The sequence below is a fragment of the Setaria italica genome, chromosome VI, assembly GCF_000263155.2.
Source record: "Setaria italica strain Yugu1 chromosome VI, Setaria_italica_v2.0, whole genome shotgun sequence".
Lineage (NCBI taxonomy): Eukaryota > Viridiplantae > Streptophyta > Magnoliopsida > Poales > Poaceae > Setaria > Setaria italica.
The window spans coordinates 30,711,158-30,726,474 of record NC_028455.1 but is presented as its reverse complement, the minus strand read 5'-3'; the positions used below and the strand labels follow the sequence as shown (position 1 = coordinate 30,726,474).

The following is a 15,317-nucleotide window of genomic DNA, read 5'->3' as shown; positions in this document are numbered from 1 at the left end:
CTTGCAATAGGGGCTCTTTGAGAGTCTTTTCATACACCTTTACATTCTTTTGAACTTAGTACCTGTTAATCACTTAGTAATTGTGTTAGTCCCCTAACTATGCTAGCCATCAACATCAAAACCCACTTAGGGGGCTAAATGCACTTACAGCTCCATCTGTGGGTGGGTCGCCGCTCTCCATTGCGCTCCCGATTGCTCCGACTGTGACTGCAGCGCTTCCGACTGCGACCGCACCACACGCTGGTACGGCCCCGAACGCAACTGTGTCACGCGCGGGGGCGGCCCCGATCGCACCGTTTGCACCGGCGCGCGCATCAATCGGTCGGGCGAGCACCCCGATCGCACTAGCGCTCGCCTCGACCGCACCGGTGAGCGCTCCGATCGGTCGGGCGCACGCCCCGACTGCACCGACGCATGCTCCGATCGGTCGGGCGACCGTCCCGACCACACCGGCGAGCGCTCCGATCGGTCGAGCGAGCGCTCGACCGCACCGGCGAACGCCCCGACCGTAGCAGCGAGCGCTCCAATCGGTCGGGCGTGCGCCCCGATCGCACCTGCGAGCGCTCCGACCAGTCGGGAGAGCGCCCATAGTCCTTCCCCCACGCTCGCAGCCCTAGCGCCTTCTGCGCCCTCCTCGTCACCACCTGCCCCTCTGCGCCATGTCACTCGGTCTGTGACTGAGGCAATCCAGCAGTGCCATTACCATAGCAGGACAGCCTCGACTTCTTCTCCGCCCTCTCCGATTCCGGCGAACTATCGCAGTGCTCTGGCTAACGCCAACTGGCGTGCCGCCATGGTTGACGAGTTCCAGGCCCTCATCGACAACGACACCTGGCGCCTCGTCCCGCGGCCATCCGGTGCCAATGTCGTGTCAGGCAAGTGGATCTTTTGACAAAACTTCCATGCCGATGGGTCCCTCACCCAGCACAAAGCGCGCTGGGTGGTTCGTGGCTTCTCCCAGCATCACGACATCTACTACGACGAGACCTTCAGTCTGGTCGTCAAACCGGCGATGATATGGACCGCCCTCAGCATCACCGCTTCTTGCACCTGGCTGATCCACCAGCTGGACGTGAATAATGTGTTTCTTCACGGACACCTTGCGGAGACTGCCTACTGCTAGCAGTCTCCCGGCTTCGTCAACCCCGCCACCCCCGATCACGTCTGTCTCCTGCAGAAGTCCTTGTATGGACTGAAGCAGGCCTCGACAGCATGGTAACAGCGGTTTGCCTCCTTCCTTCGGCAGCTCGGCTTCATCACCTCCACCTCCAACACCTCCCTCTTTGTATGCAAAGAGGGGCCGAGCATCACCTATCTGCTGCTCTACATCAACGACATCATCCTTACCGTCTCGTCCTTGACTCTTCTTCGGCACATCATGGGGCGTCTTCACTCTGAGTTCACCATGACGGATCTTGGCGACCTACACCACTTCCTCGGCATCTCCGTCACGCATTCCTCCCAAGGTCTATTCCTGTCTCAGCGACAGTACGCCCTGGATCTACTTCAACGTGCTGGCATGGATAAGTGTCACTCTACAGCGACTCTTGTTGACACTCATGCTAAGCTTTCGGCACACGATGGCGCCAAGCTTCAGGACGGCTCTGAGTATCGGAGTCTTGCTGGGGCTCTTCAGTACCTCACTTTGACTCGACCTAACTGGCGTATGTGGTTCAGCAGGTGTGCCTCTTCATGCATGACCTGTGCAAGCCCCACATGGCCCTGATCAAGCGCATCATGTGCTATGTGAAGGGCACGCTCTCCTCCGGGCTTCACATCGGCACCGGCCATGTTCAGTCTCTAACTGCCTACTCCGACGCCGACTGGGCTGGCTACCAAGACTCTAGACGCTCCATCTCTAGCTTCTGCATCTATCTCGATGACAATCTGGTGTCTTGGTCCTCCAAGCGCTAGACCACAGTGTCTCGTTCCTGTCTCGTTCCAGTGCTGAGGTGGAGTACCAGGTTGTGGCTCATGCTGTGGCAGAATGTTGCTGGATGCGTCAACTTTTCCAGGAGCTTCATGTCCCGCTTGCTTCGACCACTATTGTCTACTATGACAACGTTAGTGCTGTCTACATGACAACCAACCCGGTGCATCATCGGCGCACGAAGCACATCGAGATTGATATTCACTTTGTTCGTGAGAAGGTGGCCTTAGGTGAGCTCCGGGTCCTCCATGTGCCGTCTTCTCACAAGTTCGCGGATATCATGACGAAGGGCCTGCCAACTCCTTTGTTTACTGAGTTTAGGTCCAGTCTGTGTGTCTGTGATCCTACCGCTTTGACTGCGGGTGGGTATTAGGATTTAGGAAGTATACGTGTATATTAGGATGTATTTATTCTTTTCTTGTACACTTAATGTATTTTTTTACTCCAAGCCATATTGGCTATATATATAGAGGTCACCCCTTATTAGGGTGTGTGGTGTTTTCCCATCTTCTTCTCTACAGGCCGGGATCAAGAGATTTGTAGTTGGTGATTGTAATTGCAGAGGAGAGGGCAGTAGTAAAAATCTCACAAGTTGCTATGGACCTCACAACTCACATGCCAATTTATCTTGTCTATTAGTGTTTTTTTTCTTATTTTTTCAACCTGTTCTTCGAGCCAAAGCATCAAATGGGACTAGAATGATTCAGCAAGCAATCAAGCTAAGGCAAACGAGAGGCAGTCAACAGTCAACACCTTGTCCCGTCGAACTGGAGACCACAACTGACTACTTGCACGACACCAACCAGCTGACAAATTCAGGTTCACATTGAAATATTCCATCGGAAACAAATTAAATACAGAATAGTTAATGGAAGACCGGAGCAAATGTGGTATATATGTGGTATATGTAAACTTCTAAAATGGGCCTCAATCAGACAGATCCCCTGAATATGTACAGAATTCGAATTACCTATAATTTTTCCAAAATCAACAAGTACGTTTACTATCTGTAGAAATGGGAGAGGGCATCGCTGCAATTTTTTCAGTTTTTCATTTGCTAAGTACATGTTTATGGAAAGCACACTTGTATTTTTAGAACAAGTACACCTACTATCTCCAGCGAGGACAGGTTCAGAGTTTTCATCTGCTTCAAAGTATTTAGTGTTTTCATTTTCTGCAAACTTGTTTGCTGATAGATGTCCTTTCTCGTCGAAGAAAGGCATCTATGTTCATGGTTTGCTTCACTAAACAATGTCATACATAGCATTTTGGAACTTTTTTTCTTCTAAAACATAGTGTTGGGGTCAACTACTGTTTGTCGAAACAGGGACAGTCTTTTTTTGTATAGTCTTAAGAAATTCAACTTAGTTTGAAATCAACTGTTGATTAATTAATGGGAGGCTGATAGAGCTCTAGTATATGTAAACTCCTAAAATGAGACTTTATCATACAGATCCCCTGAATATATGTAGCATTGGAATAAACTTTAGTCTCTCTAAATTGGCCCTCTCAAAAAATGATGATGTCAAAACTGGGAGCATTGTGAAATTCAATTTAGTTTAGAATCTTCGAAAAGGGATAGATGAACATATGAGAGGCCAGTAGAGAAACTGCAGCGTATGTAAATTTTAAATTGAACTCCTTTACTGCTGCTCCCCTGAATATAGTAGCAGAAAAGAAGTGCTTCATTGCTTACGGAGTCCGAAAGGACTCAGACTTTTAGTTGAAACTGGAGGAGTATCCATCCTTTTATTTATGAGATTCCAGATAACCAAAACAACGAGCACCAGTCGTTGTGTCTTCTCGTATTTTTTGATACGCTCTTGCCAGACTGGACTGCCTGAAAAATTACCACGGATGAGAGCAACTACAAGAGCTTACTTTAATTACCCCTAAAACCTTAATTAGGGAAATAGGAAAAAAAGCTCAAACGCTCAGAAAAAATACGGCGATACCATCCGACGCGCTGGCGCCCCGCATATTTTCGCACGGCATATTTTCGCACGGCCTCTCCTCCCCAATCGCCCCCCTCACTAGTCCTTCGCGTGATTTTTCTTCGCTCGCGCGCACCAGTTCGTGGGTGGCGGCGGCAGCGGCGATGGTGCTGGGGAGAGCATGGAAACGTTGAAGACGAGAACGTCGACGTTGTGGGACGTGACGTCGGCCCAGGCGAAGAGCTCGCCGACGGCATCGTCGAGAAAGGCATCCATCTCGTCGATCCTGCAGGGTGGGCGAGTCCTCACGGCCCTCGAGGATGCTGCACAGGGCGTATGATGTCGGAGCGGACGATGACGCGGAGGAGGAAGCGGTAGTCGGGGAGGCCCAGCCGCTTGTTGCGCTGGATCACGTCGCCGGCCGCCTCCGTGGAAATCTTGCGGGTGTCGCAGGGCTTGTGGCAGACGTAGTCAAGGAGGTAGCACCGCGGCTACCGGCGGCGGGCGGCGGCCGTCCAGAATCGAGAATCGAGAGCTAACAAACCTGCTGCTGCACTTGACTTATGGAATACCAAAAGAAACAGGCAACCAACACTTCTGCTTCTGCAATTCTGCTCACCGAGCTGCACAAGAATAAAAGTCAAACTCGAGCTGCTGTGCGTGTACATGGACTCTGGCTGCGCGCTAGGCTCAGGCCGGTTCCCTGTCGTGCCCTAAATGGATTAGGATGGTCAGTCTTATCCTTCACCAAGGTCTACCTACATGTTGTATACCCTAATCAATCTATTATTCCACGCAATCCCTATTACTTTCGTGGTATCACGAGTCCGGGTTATTCCCGATTTCTTACCTTCCGCATCCTAGCGTGCTACCAGCACTGCCCTCAGCGCGCCCGACCGCGGCGCTGCTCCTGCACCGGCTCTCCACCGCCGCTGCCCTCCATGGCCGACACCCTACCGCCGGAGTCCTCCACCACCACGGCTGACGCCTCCACTGCCGAGGCTGCCACGCACGTGGCTGATGCTAGTGCCGCCGCTGCTCAACGCCGTACCGCCCGCAAGGATGCCTGTGCCGTCACGGCTGAGGCTGAGGCCGCCGCTGCCGCGCAGTAGCGCGACGCCGCCGACGCCCGCCTTCGCAAAGCTCTGGCGCGCACCGCCCAGGAGCGCAAGGGCGCCCCGCATCCGACGAGGATGATGCTAGCGCTGACCTCTCCGACCAGGCGTCCGACGCTCACCAGACCATGATGCTCCACGAGGCTGCCGCCGTCCTCAACCTGCACGCCTAGGCCATCGCCGTGCAGAACATTCAGAGCCTCATCCCCGTCGTCCTTGACACCACCGCTGATAACTACTCACGGTGGTGTGAACAGTTTCTCCTCACCGTCGGCAAGTATTCGCTGCAGGATCACGTTCTCTGTGACGCTCCCACCTTGGCCTCTCCTGATTGGGGCCAGATGGACTGCGTTGTTCAGTCCTAGCTCTACGGCACCATTGCCACCGACCTCGTCGATGTCGTCATGGATCATGGCAAGCGCGGCACCACCATCCGCGCCACCTGGCTCGCCATTGAGTCGCAGTTTCTCAGCAATCGGGAGAAGCGGGCCCTCTACCTCGATGACAAGTTCCGGACCTTCGTCCAGGGCGACTTGTCCATTACGGACTACTGCCACCACATCAAGAGCATGGCAGATGCCCTTGGTAATCTCGGCGAGCAAGTCTCCGACCGCACCCTTGTCCTCAACATCATCCGCGGGCTCAACGAGAAGTTCGCCGCCGTCGGCCGCGACATCTGGCGTTCTTGTCCTCTTCGCTCCTTCCTGGAGGCTCGCGATGATCTAGTTCTTGAGGAGCTCACAATGGTGCCTCCTTCCTTGACTCTGTCCATGGCGCTGCTCACCGGCATCAACATTGGCTCCTCCTCTCATCCCTCTGTGCCTCCCCACCACTCTGCCGAGCGTTCCAACTCTAGGGGGCAGCAAGGGGAGGCCCTACTCCAAGCAAAAGCGGGACAGGGGCTGGCGTGGCGGCCAGCAACGGCAGCAAGGTCCCTGCCGCCGGCACCCAGGCCCCTACTCCCGGCACCACCCAGGAGTCCAGCGGCCCTTGGCCCTCCTTCTGGAACCCCTGGTCCGGTACAATTTACATGTACTCGGGCCCTCGATAGCAGGCCGTCATTCCTCCCCGTCCAGCCGCGCCCACACCGGTGTTTCAGCAGCAGGCGTTGTACGCTCAACAGCAGTAGGCGCAGCTTCAGAGCCTTCAGGCCCCCCCTTATGGGGCAGCAGGCACCCTATCTAGGGCAGCAGGCACCACAGGTCCCCCCGGGGTTCTACAATCCCATGACGGGCCTGCCCCCCTCCTAGGATCAGCAGTCCCTCACCTCGACGTTCAGCACCATGACCCTCAACCAGCTGCAGTCGATCGACTGGTATCTTGATTCACGTGCCACCTCACACATGACTTCAGACGCTGGTACTCTTTCATATTTTCCTCATTTGTGGTATCTCTTTCCTTCATCAATTGTTGTCGGTGACGGTTCCTTGCTTCCTGACACGGCTACTGGCGCAGCTCACTTTCCGAGTTCCCTATCCCTTAACAATGTTCTAGTTTCACCTAAACTTATTAAGAACCTTATTTCTGTTTGCCAGTTTACTTATGATAACAAATGTTCTATTGAATTTGATCCCGTTGGCTGCTCTATGAAGGATCTGGCGTCTCGGAGGCTGATCGTCCGGTGCAATAGCTTCGGGCCACTCTATCCCCTGTGGTTTCCTGCTACCCATGCTCTCGCTGCTGCCTCCACTTCCTCTGTGTGGCATCGCCGTCTCGAACATCCCGGCCATGAAGTTTTGTCCAAAGTCGCTTCGATCATTCCTTTTTGTAATAAGGACATTCATATCATCTATCATGCGTTTTAACTAGGGCGGCACACTTGCCTCCCTTTTCAGTCATCTGCTTCTAGAGCATCTAGTAATTTCGATCTTATTCACTGCAATTTGTGGACGTCTCCTATTCGTAATGTGTCTGGCTATAAATATTATTTGCTCATTCTTGATGATTGTTCTCATTATTTGTGGACGTTCCCTTTACATCTCAAATCTGACACCTTTGCGACTCTGGCTAACTTCTTCTCTGTCCGTACTCAGTTTGGCACCACTATGAAGGCCGTTTAGTGCGACAACGGCTGTGAGTTCAATAACTCCAGTACACGCACCTTCTTCCACACGCACGGGGTTCGCTTCGCATGTCCTGCCCCTATACATCGCCCCAGAACGGCCGGGCCGAGCGCATGATTCGGAGCGTCAATAATGTTGTCCGCTCCCTTCTCTTTCAGGCTAGTATGCCTTCCTTCTATTGGGTTGAGTCTCTGCACACTGCTACACATTTACTGAACATTCTACCCACAAAAACCCTTAGCTCCTCCACGCCGCACATGGGTTTGTTTTGCATCATGCCGTCTTATGACCATCTTCGGGTTTTCGGTTGCACTTGCTATTCGAATCTTTCCGCTACTGCACCACACAAACTCGCTCCTCACTCCACCCTGTGCATTTTTCTTAGCTATTCTGCTCATCACAAGGGATACCGCTGCCTTGATCTCTCATCTAACCGGGTCATCATCTCTCACCATGTCGTGTTTGACGAGACTACCTTTCCCTTTTCTCAGCAGCAACCACCCCCAGCTAACAAGGACTTTAATTTTTTGTTGGAACCTTCAAATGTGGTGCCGCCCCCTATTGGCTCGGCACCATCTCTGTTGCCTACAGGACACTCACCCGGCGCACCTTCAACCTCCCCGATTGGTCGAGCAAGCGTCCCGACCGTACCGGCGACTGCCCCGACCGCACCGGCGTGCGCTCCGCTCGGTCGGGCAAGCGTCCCGACCTCCCCGATCGGTCGGGCATGCGCCTTGACCACACCGGCAAGCTCCGATCGGTCGGTTGAGCACCCCGACTGCACCAGCGTGCCCGACCGCATCGGCAACCGCCCCGCTCAGTCGGGTGAACGCCCCGTCCACACCGGCGTGCGCTCCAATCGGTACGGGCGACTGCCCCGACCGCACCGGCGTGCGCTCACATCGGTCGGGCGAATACCCCAACCGCACAGGCACCCTCCTCGATCGGTCGGGCGAGCGCCCCGGCTGCACCGGCGAGCGCCCCGCTCTGTCGGGCGACCATCCCGATCGCACCGGCGAGCTCTCCGATCGGTTGGCTTAGCGCCCCACCGGCACCGGCGTCCGCTCCGCTCGGTCGGGCAAGCGCCCCGACCGCACCAGTGAGCTCTCCGATCGGTTGGACGAGCGCCCCGACTGCACCCGCGAGCTCTCCGATCGGTCGGGCGTGCACTCCGATCGGTCGGGCCGTTCTTCCTTGCGGTACGGTTCCCGTGTGTCCTGTCGCCAATCAGCACCCCATGACAACACGCGGGAAGCTGGGATTCCATCTGCCAAAACTTTTTCATTCCTCCCAGGTGTCACCAGTGCCTCGCACTTACCGGGGCGCTCTCGCTGATCCCAATTGGCGTCGGGCCATGCAGGAGGAGTTCAACGCACTACTGGCCAATCACATGTGGGATCTTGTACCACGTCCTACTCGGGCCAATGTTCTTACTGGCAAGTGGGTCTTCAAGCACAAGTTACATGCTGACGGTTCACTGGAGCGCTACAAAGCACGGTGGGTGCTTCGCGGGTTCACTCAGTGACCTAGGATTGATTTCTCTGAGACTTTCAGTCCTGTCATCAAACCAGCCACCATTCGTACAGTGTTGTCCCTAGCTCTCTCTCATCATTGGCCGATTCATCAGTTGGATGTGAAGAATGCTTTTCTTCACGAGACGCTTTCAGAGACAGTCCACTATGCTCAGCCTGCTGGCTTTGAGGATACCGCCCGTCCTAATCATGTTTGTTGTCTGAATCACTCTCTGTATGGACTTAAGCAGGCTCCTCGTTCTTGGTACAGTCGCTTTGCCTCTCACCTACTGCAGCTCGGCTTTGTGGAAGCCAAGACCAACACTTCCCTATTTGTGTACCACCGCGGCGACGACATGGTCTATCTTCTCCTTTATGTGAATGATATAGTCCTCACGGCGTCTTCGACACCTCTTCTTCATCGCACTATTGATGGCTTACGGTGGGAGTTTTCGATGAAGGATCTTGGTGAACTTCATCATTTTCTGGGTACGCATGTTCAGCGGTCTGGTGATGGCCTTCTTCTGTCTCAGCACCAGTTTATGTTGGAGATTCTGGAGCATGCTGGTATGATTGATTGCAAGTCTTGTTCTACACCAGTTGATACAAATTCGAAGCTGTCTGCTACTAACAATGCCCCGCTTGTCAATGGGACTGATTTTCGGAGCCTCGCTAGTGCTCTACAATATTTCACCTTCACTCGTCTCGACATTTCTTATGCGGTTCAGCAGGTCTGCCTACACATGCATGATCCTCGTGAGCCACATCTTACCGCCTTGAAGCGCATTCTGCGGTATATTCATGGCACTCTTCACTTGGGTTTGCATCTTCAGCCCTCCACTCAGTTGGATTTGCAGGTTTACTCTGACACTGATTGGGCTAGTTGCCCAGACACCCGGAAGTCTACTTCCGGGTATGCAATTTTTTTGGGTGACAACTTGGTCTCCTGGTCTTCAAAGCGACAGACTGTAGTCTCTCGCTCGAGTGTCGAGGCTGAGTATCAGGTGGTTGCCAATGTTGTTGCCGAGGTCTCATGGTTGCGCCAACTTCTAGTTGAGCTGCATGTTCCTCTGCATCACACCGTCTTGGTTTATTACGATAACATCAGCACTGTCTACATATCTTCGAACCCCGTTCAGCATCAGCGCACAAAACACGTGGAGATTGATCTCCACTTTGTTCGCGAGCGCGTTGCTACTGGTGATGTCCGCGTTCTTCATGTTCCGATGAGCTCTCGGTACGCCGACATTTTCATCAAAGGCCTGCCTTCTTTAGTGTTCACAGAGTTCAGGTCCAGTCTGAACGTCGCGTGTTAGAAGATGTGTATGCGCTGTATGTGCCATACGTGTATATGGGCCCTGGCTGTGCGCCAGGCCCAGGCCAGCTCCCTGTCGTGCCTTAGATGGATTAGGATGGGTAGTATTATCCCTCAGTCGGTTGTGTTTCTATAAACCTCACCAAGGGCTGCCTATATATTTGTACATGTTGTATACCCTAATCAATCTATTATTTCGCGCAATCCCTATTGCTTTCACGGCCCAATAGATAGGCTCACACGTGCTGACGTTGCCAGTTTTGAAGTATTGGAGAGTTTATTATCAGGAATCTGCTGTGGTGTGTCATGATTTTGGTAAAAAAAATTAGTAGAGCTTCTTTTGGGGAAAAAAATTAGAAAACTTTTGGAGTTGCTCTGAAGACCCGTAAAAACCAGTTTCAGAAATCCTGTAATAGATGCCCTTTGAACCAGAAAAACAGCTGATCAAGGTCTGCACGCAGTAGGAAACAACAGCGTATTTGTGGGAATATTCGTTGAAAAAGGCCTTGCCTGAGCAGCTGTTGGAGAGTTGCTCCAACACAAGAGTTATGCTAGTCAGAGTCCGATTGATGATGAAGGTAGTGGGCGGCTGGGCCGAATTCGAGATGGCTTTCCTGATAAAATTGGAGCCCAACAAGAAAATGAAAAGGCTCCCACAAAAAGCCTCAGAAAAAAAGAATGAGAAAGCCATTAAAAAACAAAAATAGGGATAAAAAGAGATGCTATAGTTAAGCATAATTCCTTTTTTATTATCTCGACGAAGCTTCCCTGGCATCTCTGAAACTGAAAAGTAGACATAAAAATATAAAACAGTATGCAAAGCCATTGACTTTCAGCCTTCATAGGACACAACATAGGCTAACATGGCAAGCAGAAGGCAGTAGAGGCTAGCAAAGGGCATCAAATTTAATGCAAAGGCATCTTTCCATGCGAACCGGCCTAGTTGACAGATGTATGAACAGGTGAACTTGACAATTCTTTTGTTCTTTCTATTATTTGTTTCATTATTTGTATTGTAAGAGTATCTTAGGGTTTTTGATACACCCCTATACCTATCACATCGGATGTTTGATACTAATTAGGAGTATTAAATATAGTCTAATTACAAAACTAATTGCACAGATGGAGTCTAATTCGCGAGACGAATCTATTAAGCCTAATTAGTCCATGATTTGACAATATGGTGTTACAGTAACTATTTGCTAATGATGGATTAATTAGGCTTAATAGATTCGTCTCGCGAATTAGTATAGAGCTTCTGCAGTTAGTTTTATAATTAGCTCATGTTTAGTCCTCCTAATTAGCGTCTGAACATCCAATGTGACCCTCCTAAAGTTTAATACCTCGCATCAAACAACCCCTCAGCAATCCAAACCCAACCCGGTGTTTCTACCAAAACTGACAAGCCATTCCATAAGCAATTGCAGCTGCTAGAATCAAGAAAGACGTGAGGGGGGTGTTTGGATCCCCGAGCTGAACTTTAGCCCCTATCACATCGAATGTTTGACACTAATTAGGAGTATTAAACATAGGCTAATTACAAAACCAATTTCACAACCCCTAGGCTAAATCGCGAGACGAATTCATTAAGCCTAATTAGTCCATGATTTGACAATATGGTGCTACAGTAAACATTCGTGATGGATTAATTAGGCTTAATGGATTTGTCTCGCGATTTAGCCTAGGGGTTGTGCAATTGGTTTTGTAATTAGCTCATGTTTAGTCCTCCTATTTAGCAATTAGTTTTGTATAATGATCGAAGATCGAATGGATGTTTCAACAATTTATGTCTGTCCAACAAGTATAATTCATCTGTATGACACTATGACTGTATCATCATCATCCCCCAAATTCCCAATGCAATACAACACCAATGCCTCCTAACAATGGCAAAGGACAGAGACACAATTCTGAATCTGAAACAGTAGACTAGTAAGCAGTGTAGCGCGGCAGCATTCATCGTCGATGAAGCTGCGGTTATTCAATCCGGTGGCCGAGTACACGCCACCGCCGGCGGTGGGACGAGGCGGGTCAGCGGTTGAGGAAGTCGCTGATGACCTTGCCCTGCTCGACGGCCTCGTCGCAGCACGGCTCCAGGAGGTGGAACCTGTGGTCCTTGCCGGGCGCCTGCCAGATCGCGGCCTCCCCTTGCCAGCCGCTGGCCTTGAGGCGGTCGTGGTAGGCGCGGCCGCGGTCGCGGAGCACGTCGCCCTCGCCGACGCAGACGAGCACGCGGCCGCACGCCAGGGTCGCCAGCGCGGGGGCGCCGTCCACTAAGGGGTTGATGAGCGGGTCGTCCTCGCCGGTGGTGGTTGGGCACATGACGCGCCACAGGGTACCCAGGCGCTCACGCATCTCCGGGCTCAGGTCGTCGGAGGGCACCTTGTCAGTGCCCAGGAAGTAGGGGTGGATCATGACGAGGCCCCGGATCTGGGCGCCGTGGGGCAGCCCCTCCGCCGCGACGCGCATCGCCATGTGGTGCGCGATGTTGGAGCCCGCGCTCTCGCCGCCGAGGTAGAGGCGGGCGAAGTCGGCGTGGCCCGCGACCCACGGGTCCCTGTTGCCGCCGTCGTTGGGGGAATCGGCGAGGTGGGAGACGACCCAGGCGAGGGCCTCCCAGGAGTCGGCGTAGGCGGCGGGGACGGGGTGCTCGGGGGCGAGGCGGTACTCGACGGAGACGACGAGGACGTTGGCGAGCGCCGCGAAGCTGTTGAAGTAGGCGTGGAAGGTGGGGTCGAAAGCGGAGCCGCGGCAGAAGCCGCCGCCGTGGTAGTAGACGAGGACGGGGAGCTTGGTCGCGGGTTCCCCGTCCGCGAGGCGCGGGAGGTAGAGGCGCGCGGAGACGTTGGGGGAGATGACGACGTCCCGGGAGGCGACGCCGGTGGCGGCGTCGGTAGAGGCGGCGACGAACTCGGAGCCGGAGTAGCGCTCCACGCGGTTCTTGTAGATGCGGATGTAGGGCATGGACTCGTAGACGATCTCGTCGTCCGCCGAGGCCGGCGGCGGGGCGACGGGGACGGCGGCCATCGCGCGGCGGAGGGAGCTCTGGACGGGGCAGGTAGCGGTGGTTGCTGGGCGGTTATTTTTTTCAACCTGTTCTTCAAGCCAAAGCATAAAATGGGAGTAGAATGATTCAGCAAGCAATCAAGCTAAGGGGGTGTTTGGATACGAGGCGCTAAACTTTAACAGTGTCACATCGGATGTTCGGATGCTAATTAGAAGAACTAAACATGAGCTAATTATAAAATTAATTGCAGAACCCTGTGCTAATTCGCGAGACGAATCTATTAAGCCTAATTAATCCACCATTAGCAAATGGTTACTGTAGCACCACATTGTCAAATCATGGACTAATTAGGCTTAATAGATTCGTCTCGCGAATTACACTCCAACTGTGCAATTAGTTTTGTAATTAGTCTATATTTAATACTTCTAATTAACATTCAAACATTCGATGTGACGGGTGTTAAACTTTAATAGGGTTGAGCCCAAACAGGCCCTAACGCAAACGAGAGGCAGTCAACAGTCAGCACCTTGTCCCGTCGAACTGGAGGCCCCAACTGACTACGTGCACGACACTAACCAGCCGAGAAATTCAGGTTCGCATTGATATATTCCATCGGAAACAAAGTGCACACGAAATCAGCTACATCACCATTTCTCTTTTGGCAATCGAGAATTCAGGTGCAAACGAAAATTCTTTCATTATTCAGCCACATCAGCAACACGGGAGCATATCATTCCGAACACTAGACACAAGTACACTTCTACTGGTTCCCGGTGATGAGCGCGACCAGGCGGTCCATGAGGAGCAGGGCCTTGGCGCTCTCGGGCTCGCGGAGGTGGAACTCGTGGTCCGCTGACCTCGAGTCCAGGAGCTCGGCGTCCTCCGCCGCCCACCCGCTCGCCAGCAGCGCGTCGTGGTACGCCCTGCCCTCGGCCACCAGCGCGTCCTCCGCGAGGCACACGAGGACCCGCCGGCACCCGGCTCGCCTCAGGCTCGGCGCCCCCTCCGCGAGCGGGTTCACGCGCGGGTCGTCGGACCCCGTCGTCCGCCCGCCGCACGCGAACACCCACAGCTCCGCCAGCTTGCCGCGCAGCCACTCCTTCCCCGCCGCCGTGTCGCACGACGGCGACAGGAAGTACGGGTGCACCAGCGCCATCCCCTCCACCCGGGCGCCGCCCGGGAGGAGGAGGCGGTCCGGCTCCGACCCGGCGCGGAGGGTGAGGTTGTGCGCGACGTTCCCGCCGGAGCTGAACCCGAGCACGAACACGCGCGCCGCGTCGCCGTGGTCACGGACCCACGGGTCCGCGGCGGCGGTTGTTGCCCACAGGAGCGCGGACCAGGCGTCGTCGTAGCAGGCGGGGACGGGGTGCTCGGGCGCGAGGCGGTACTCCACGGACACGGCGAGCGCGCCGGCCCGCGCCGCGAGGCGGTTGAGGAAGGCGTGCTCGGGGGCGTCGGACGCCGTGCCGACCACGAGGTCGCCACAGTGGAAGTAGAGCACGATGGGGAGCCGCCCGTCCTCGCCGCCGCCGCAGGGGCGCGTTGAGAGGTCGGGGAGGTAGAGGCGCGCCCACAGGCCGGTGACCGCGTCGATGGTGACGTCCTTGGAGGTGACGCCGGTGGCGGCGTCCACGGAGGGCGGGACTGGGTGGACGTGGTGCAGGCGCTCGACGCGGCCGCTCTTGTACTGCCGGATCACGGGGACGAACTCGAACGCGACCTCGTCGTCGGGATCCATGTCGAGTGCTGATGATGGGGTGGTGATTCTTGCGAGGTGGTGGTTATCGCCTATTCGCCTTATCGGGGTCTCTGGCGGCAGATCGACGCGCCGTGCGCGGGGTATCTGAAGATGAGCAAGCGTGCGTCGTAAGATTGGCGGTGCTCCAGACCAAGAGCTAGATCAGATGTGGACTCACGTTATCACGTCTGTTGTATACTGGAGATCCAGATGTTGAGCAGAAACTGAACTCCCCGAGAAGACGATGATAACCTTGTGCTCCTCGCGAGATAGCATTCCTCGGAGTAAAATATACACTGTCGTGATCGAGAAGATACTCTGGTCCGTGGTGTGACTGACAAGGCTGTTCGTGGCTTCGTGCAAGTTCAATACTGGGCCGTGGCTTCGATATTCGTTCTGGGTTTAGTCTTGGATGGATTCTTCATTCCAGGCCTAAATTTCAATTTGGGGCCTAGATTTCTTAAGTTCATTCTGGCCTCCTCCAGGAGGAGGAGCCGGACGTGATTGGGCTTCTCTTCCTTCGACACTTCGCGATGAAAAGGCCCATATGCTCCTGCCGAATTCATAATGTCTTTGATCATTAGGATTTTTAAAGAGTAAACTTTAAAGATACACACCTACATGAGCGATGCTTCCTAAATATAGGTCTTTTATACATAGGCTCAAATATTTTTGCTTTTTATGATAGGCCTTGCTAAATGTGT

The 15,317-nt window shown here is 53.7% G+C and overlaps 4 protein-coding genes across 4 annotated transcripts; 2 read left to right on the top strand and 2 right to left on the bottom strand.

Annotated features, from left to right (window-relative positions):
• Positions 1-793: 793 nt before the first annotated feature.
• LOC106804396 (uncharacterized mitochondrial protein AtMg00810-like) lies at positions 794-1,914 on the top strand. Its single transcript, XM_014805374.1, has 3 exons — positions 794-875; positions 1,296-1,573; positions 1,681-1,914. Exons 1-3 carry the CDS (start codon positions 794-796, stop codon positions 1,912-1,914), a joined length of 594 nt encoding a protein of 197 aa, XP_014660860.1.
• A 3,469-nt stretch (positions 1,915-5,383) lies between these two features.
• Positions 5,384-7,039, top strand: LOC105914608. The gene is made up of 2 exons (XM_012846866.1): positions 5,384-5,797; positions 7,013-7,039. The coding sequence occupies exons 1-2, from the start codon at positions 5,384-5,386 to the stop codon at positions 7,037-7,039; spliced, it is 441 nt and encodes a 146-aa protein (XP_012702320.1).
• Positions 7,040-11,651: 4,612 nt separating this feature from the next.
• Positions 11,652-12,958, bottom strand: LOC101771665 (2-hydroxyisoflavanone dehydratase). The gene has a single exon (XM_004973623.4). The coding sequence runs from the start codon at positions 12,893-12,895 to the stop codon at positions 11,900-11,902; it is 996 nt and encodes a 331-aa protein (XP_004973680.1). The 5' UTR covers positions 12,896-12,958; the 3' UTR covers positions 11,652-11,899.
• A 601-nt stretch (positions 12,959-13,559) lies between these two features.
• Positions 13,560-14,852, bottom strand: LOC101779260 (probable carboxylesterase 12). The gene has a single exon (XM_004974728.2). It carries the CDS (start codon positions 14,611-14,613, stop codon positions 13,636-13,638), a length of 978 nt encoding a protein of 325 aa, XP_004974785.1. The 5' UTR covers positions 14,614-14,852; the 3' UTR covers positions 13,560-13,635.
• Between the last annotated feature and the right edge of the window lie 465 nt (positions 14,853-15,317).

What these genes read in the sequence shown, in the direction of transcription:
- LOC106804396 (XM_014805374.1), top strand. Translation starts at nt 794, where the DNA reads ATGGTTGACGAGTTCCAGGCCCTCATCGACAACGACACCTGGCGCCTC. An exon ending in CGGTGCCAATGTCGTGTCAG is followed by an intron (nt 876 to 1,295) that starts GCAAGTGGATCT and finishes TTGTATGCAAAG; the next exon opens with AGGGGCCGAGCATCACCTAT. An exon ending in ACACTCATGCTAAGCTTTCG is followed by an intron (nt 1,574 to 1,680) that starts GCACACGATGGC and finishes GTGGTTCAGCAG; the next exon opens with GTGTGCCTCTTCATGCATGA.
- LOC105914608 (XM_012846866.1), top strand. Translation starts at nt 5,384, where the DNA reads ATGGATCATGGCAAGCGCGGCACCACCATCCGCGCCACCTGGCTCGCC. An exon ending in GCTCCTCCTCTCATCCCTCT is followed by an intron (nt 5,798 to 7,012) that starts GTGCCTCCCCAC and finishes GTCCGTACTCAG; the next exon opens with TTTGGCACCACTATGAAGGC.
- LOC101771665 (XM_004973623.4), bottom strand. Translation starts at nt 12,895, where the DNA reads ATGGCCGCCGTCCCCGTCGCCCCGCCGCCGGCCTCGGCGGACGACGAG.
- LOC101779260 (XM_004974728.2), bottom strand. Translation starts at nt 14,613, where the DNA reads ATGGATCCCGACGACGAGGTCGCGTTCGAGTTCGTCCCCGTGATCCGG.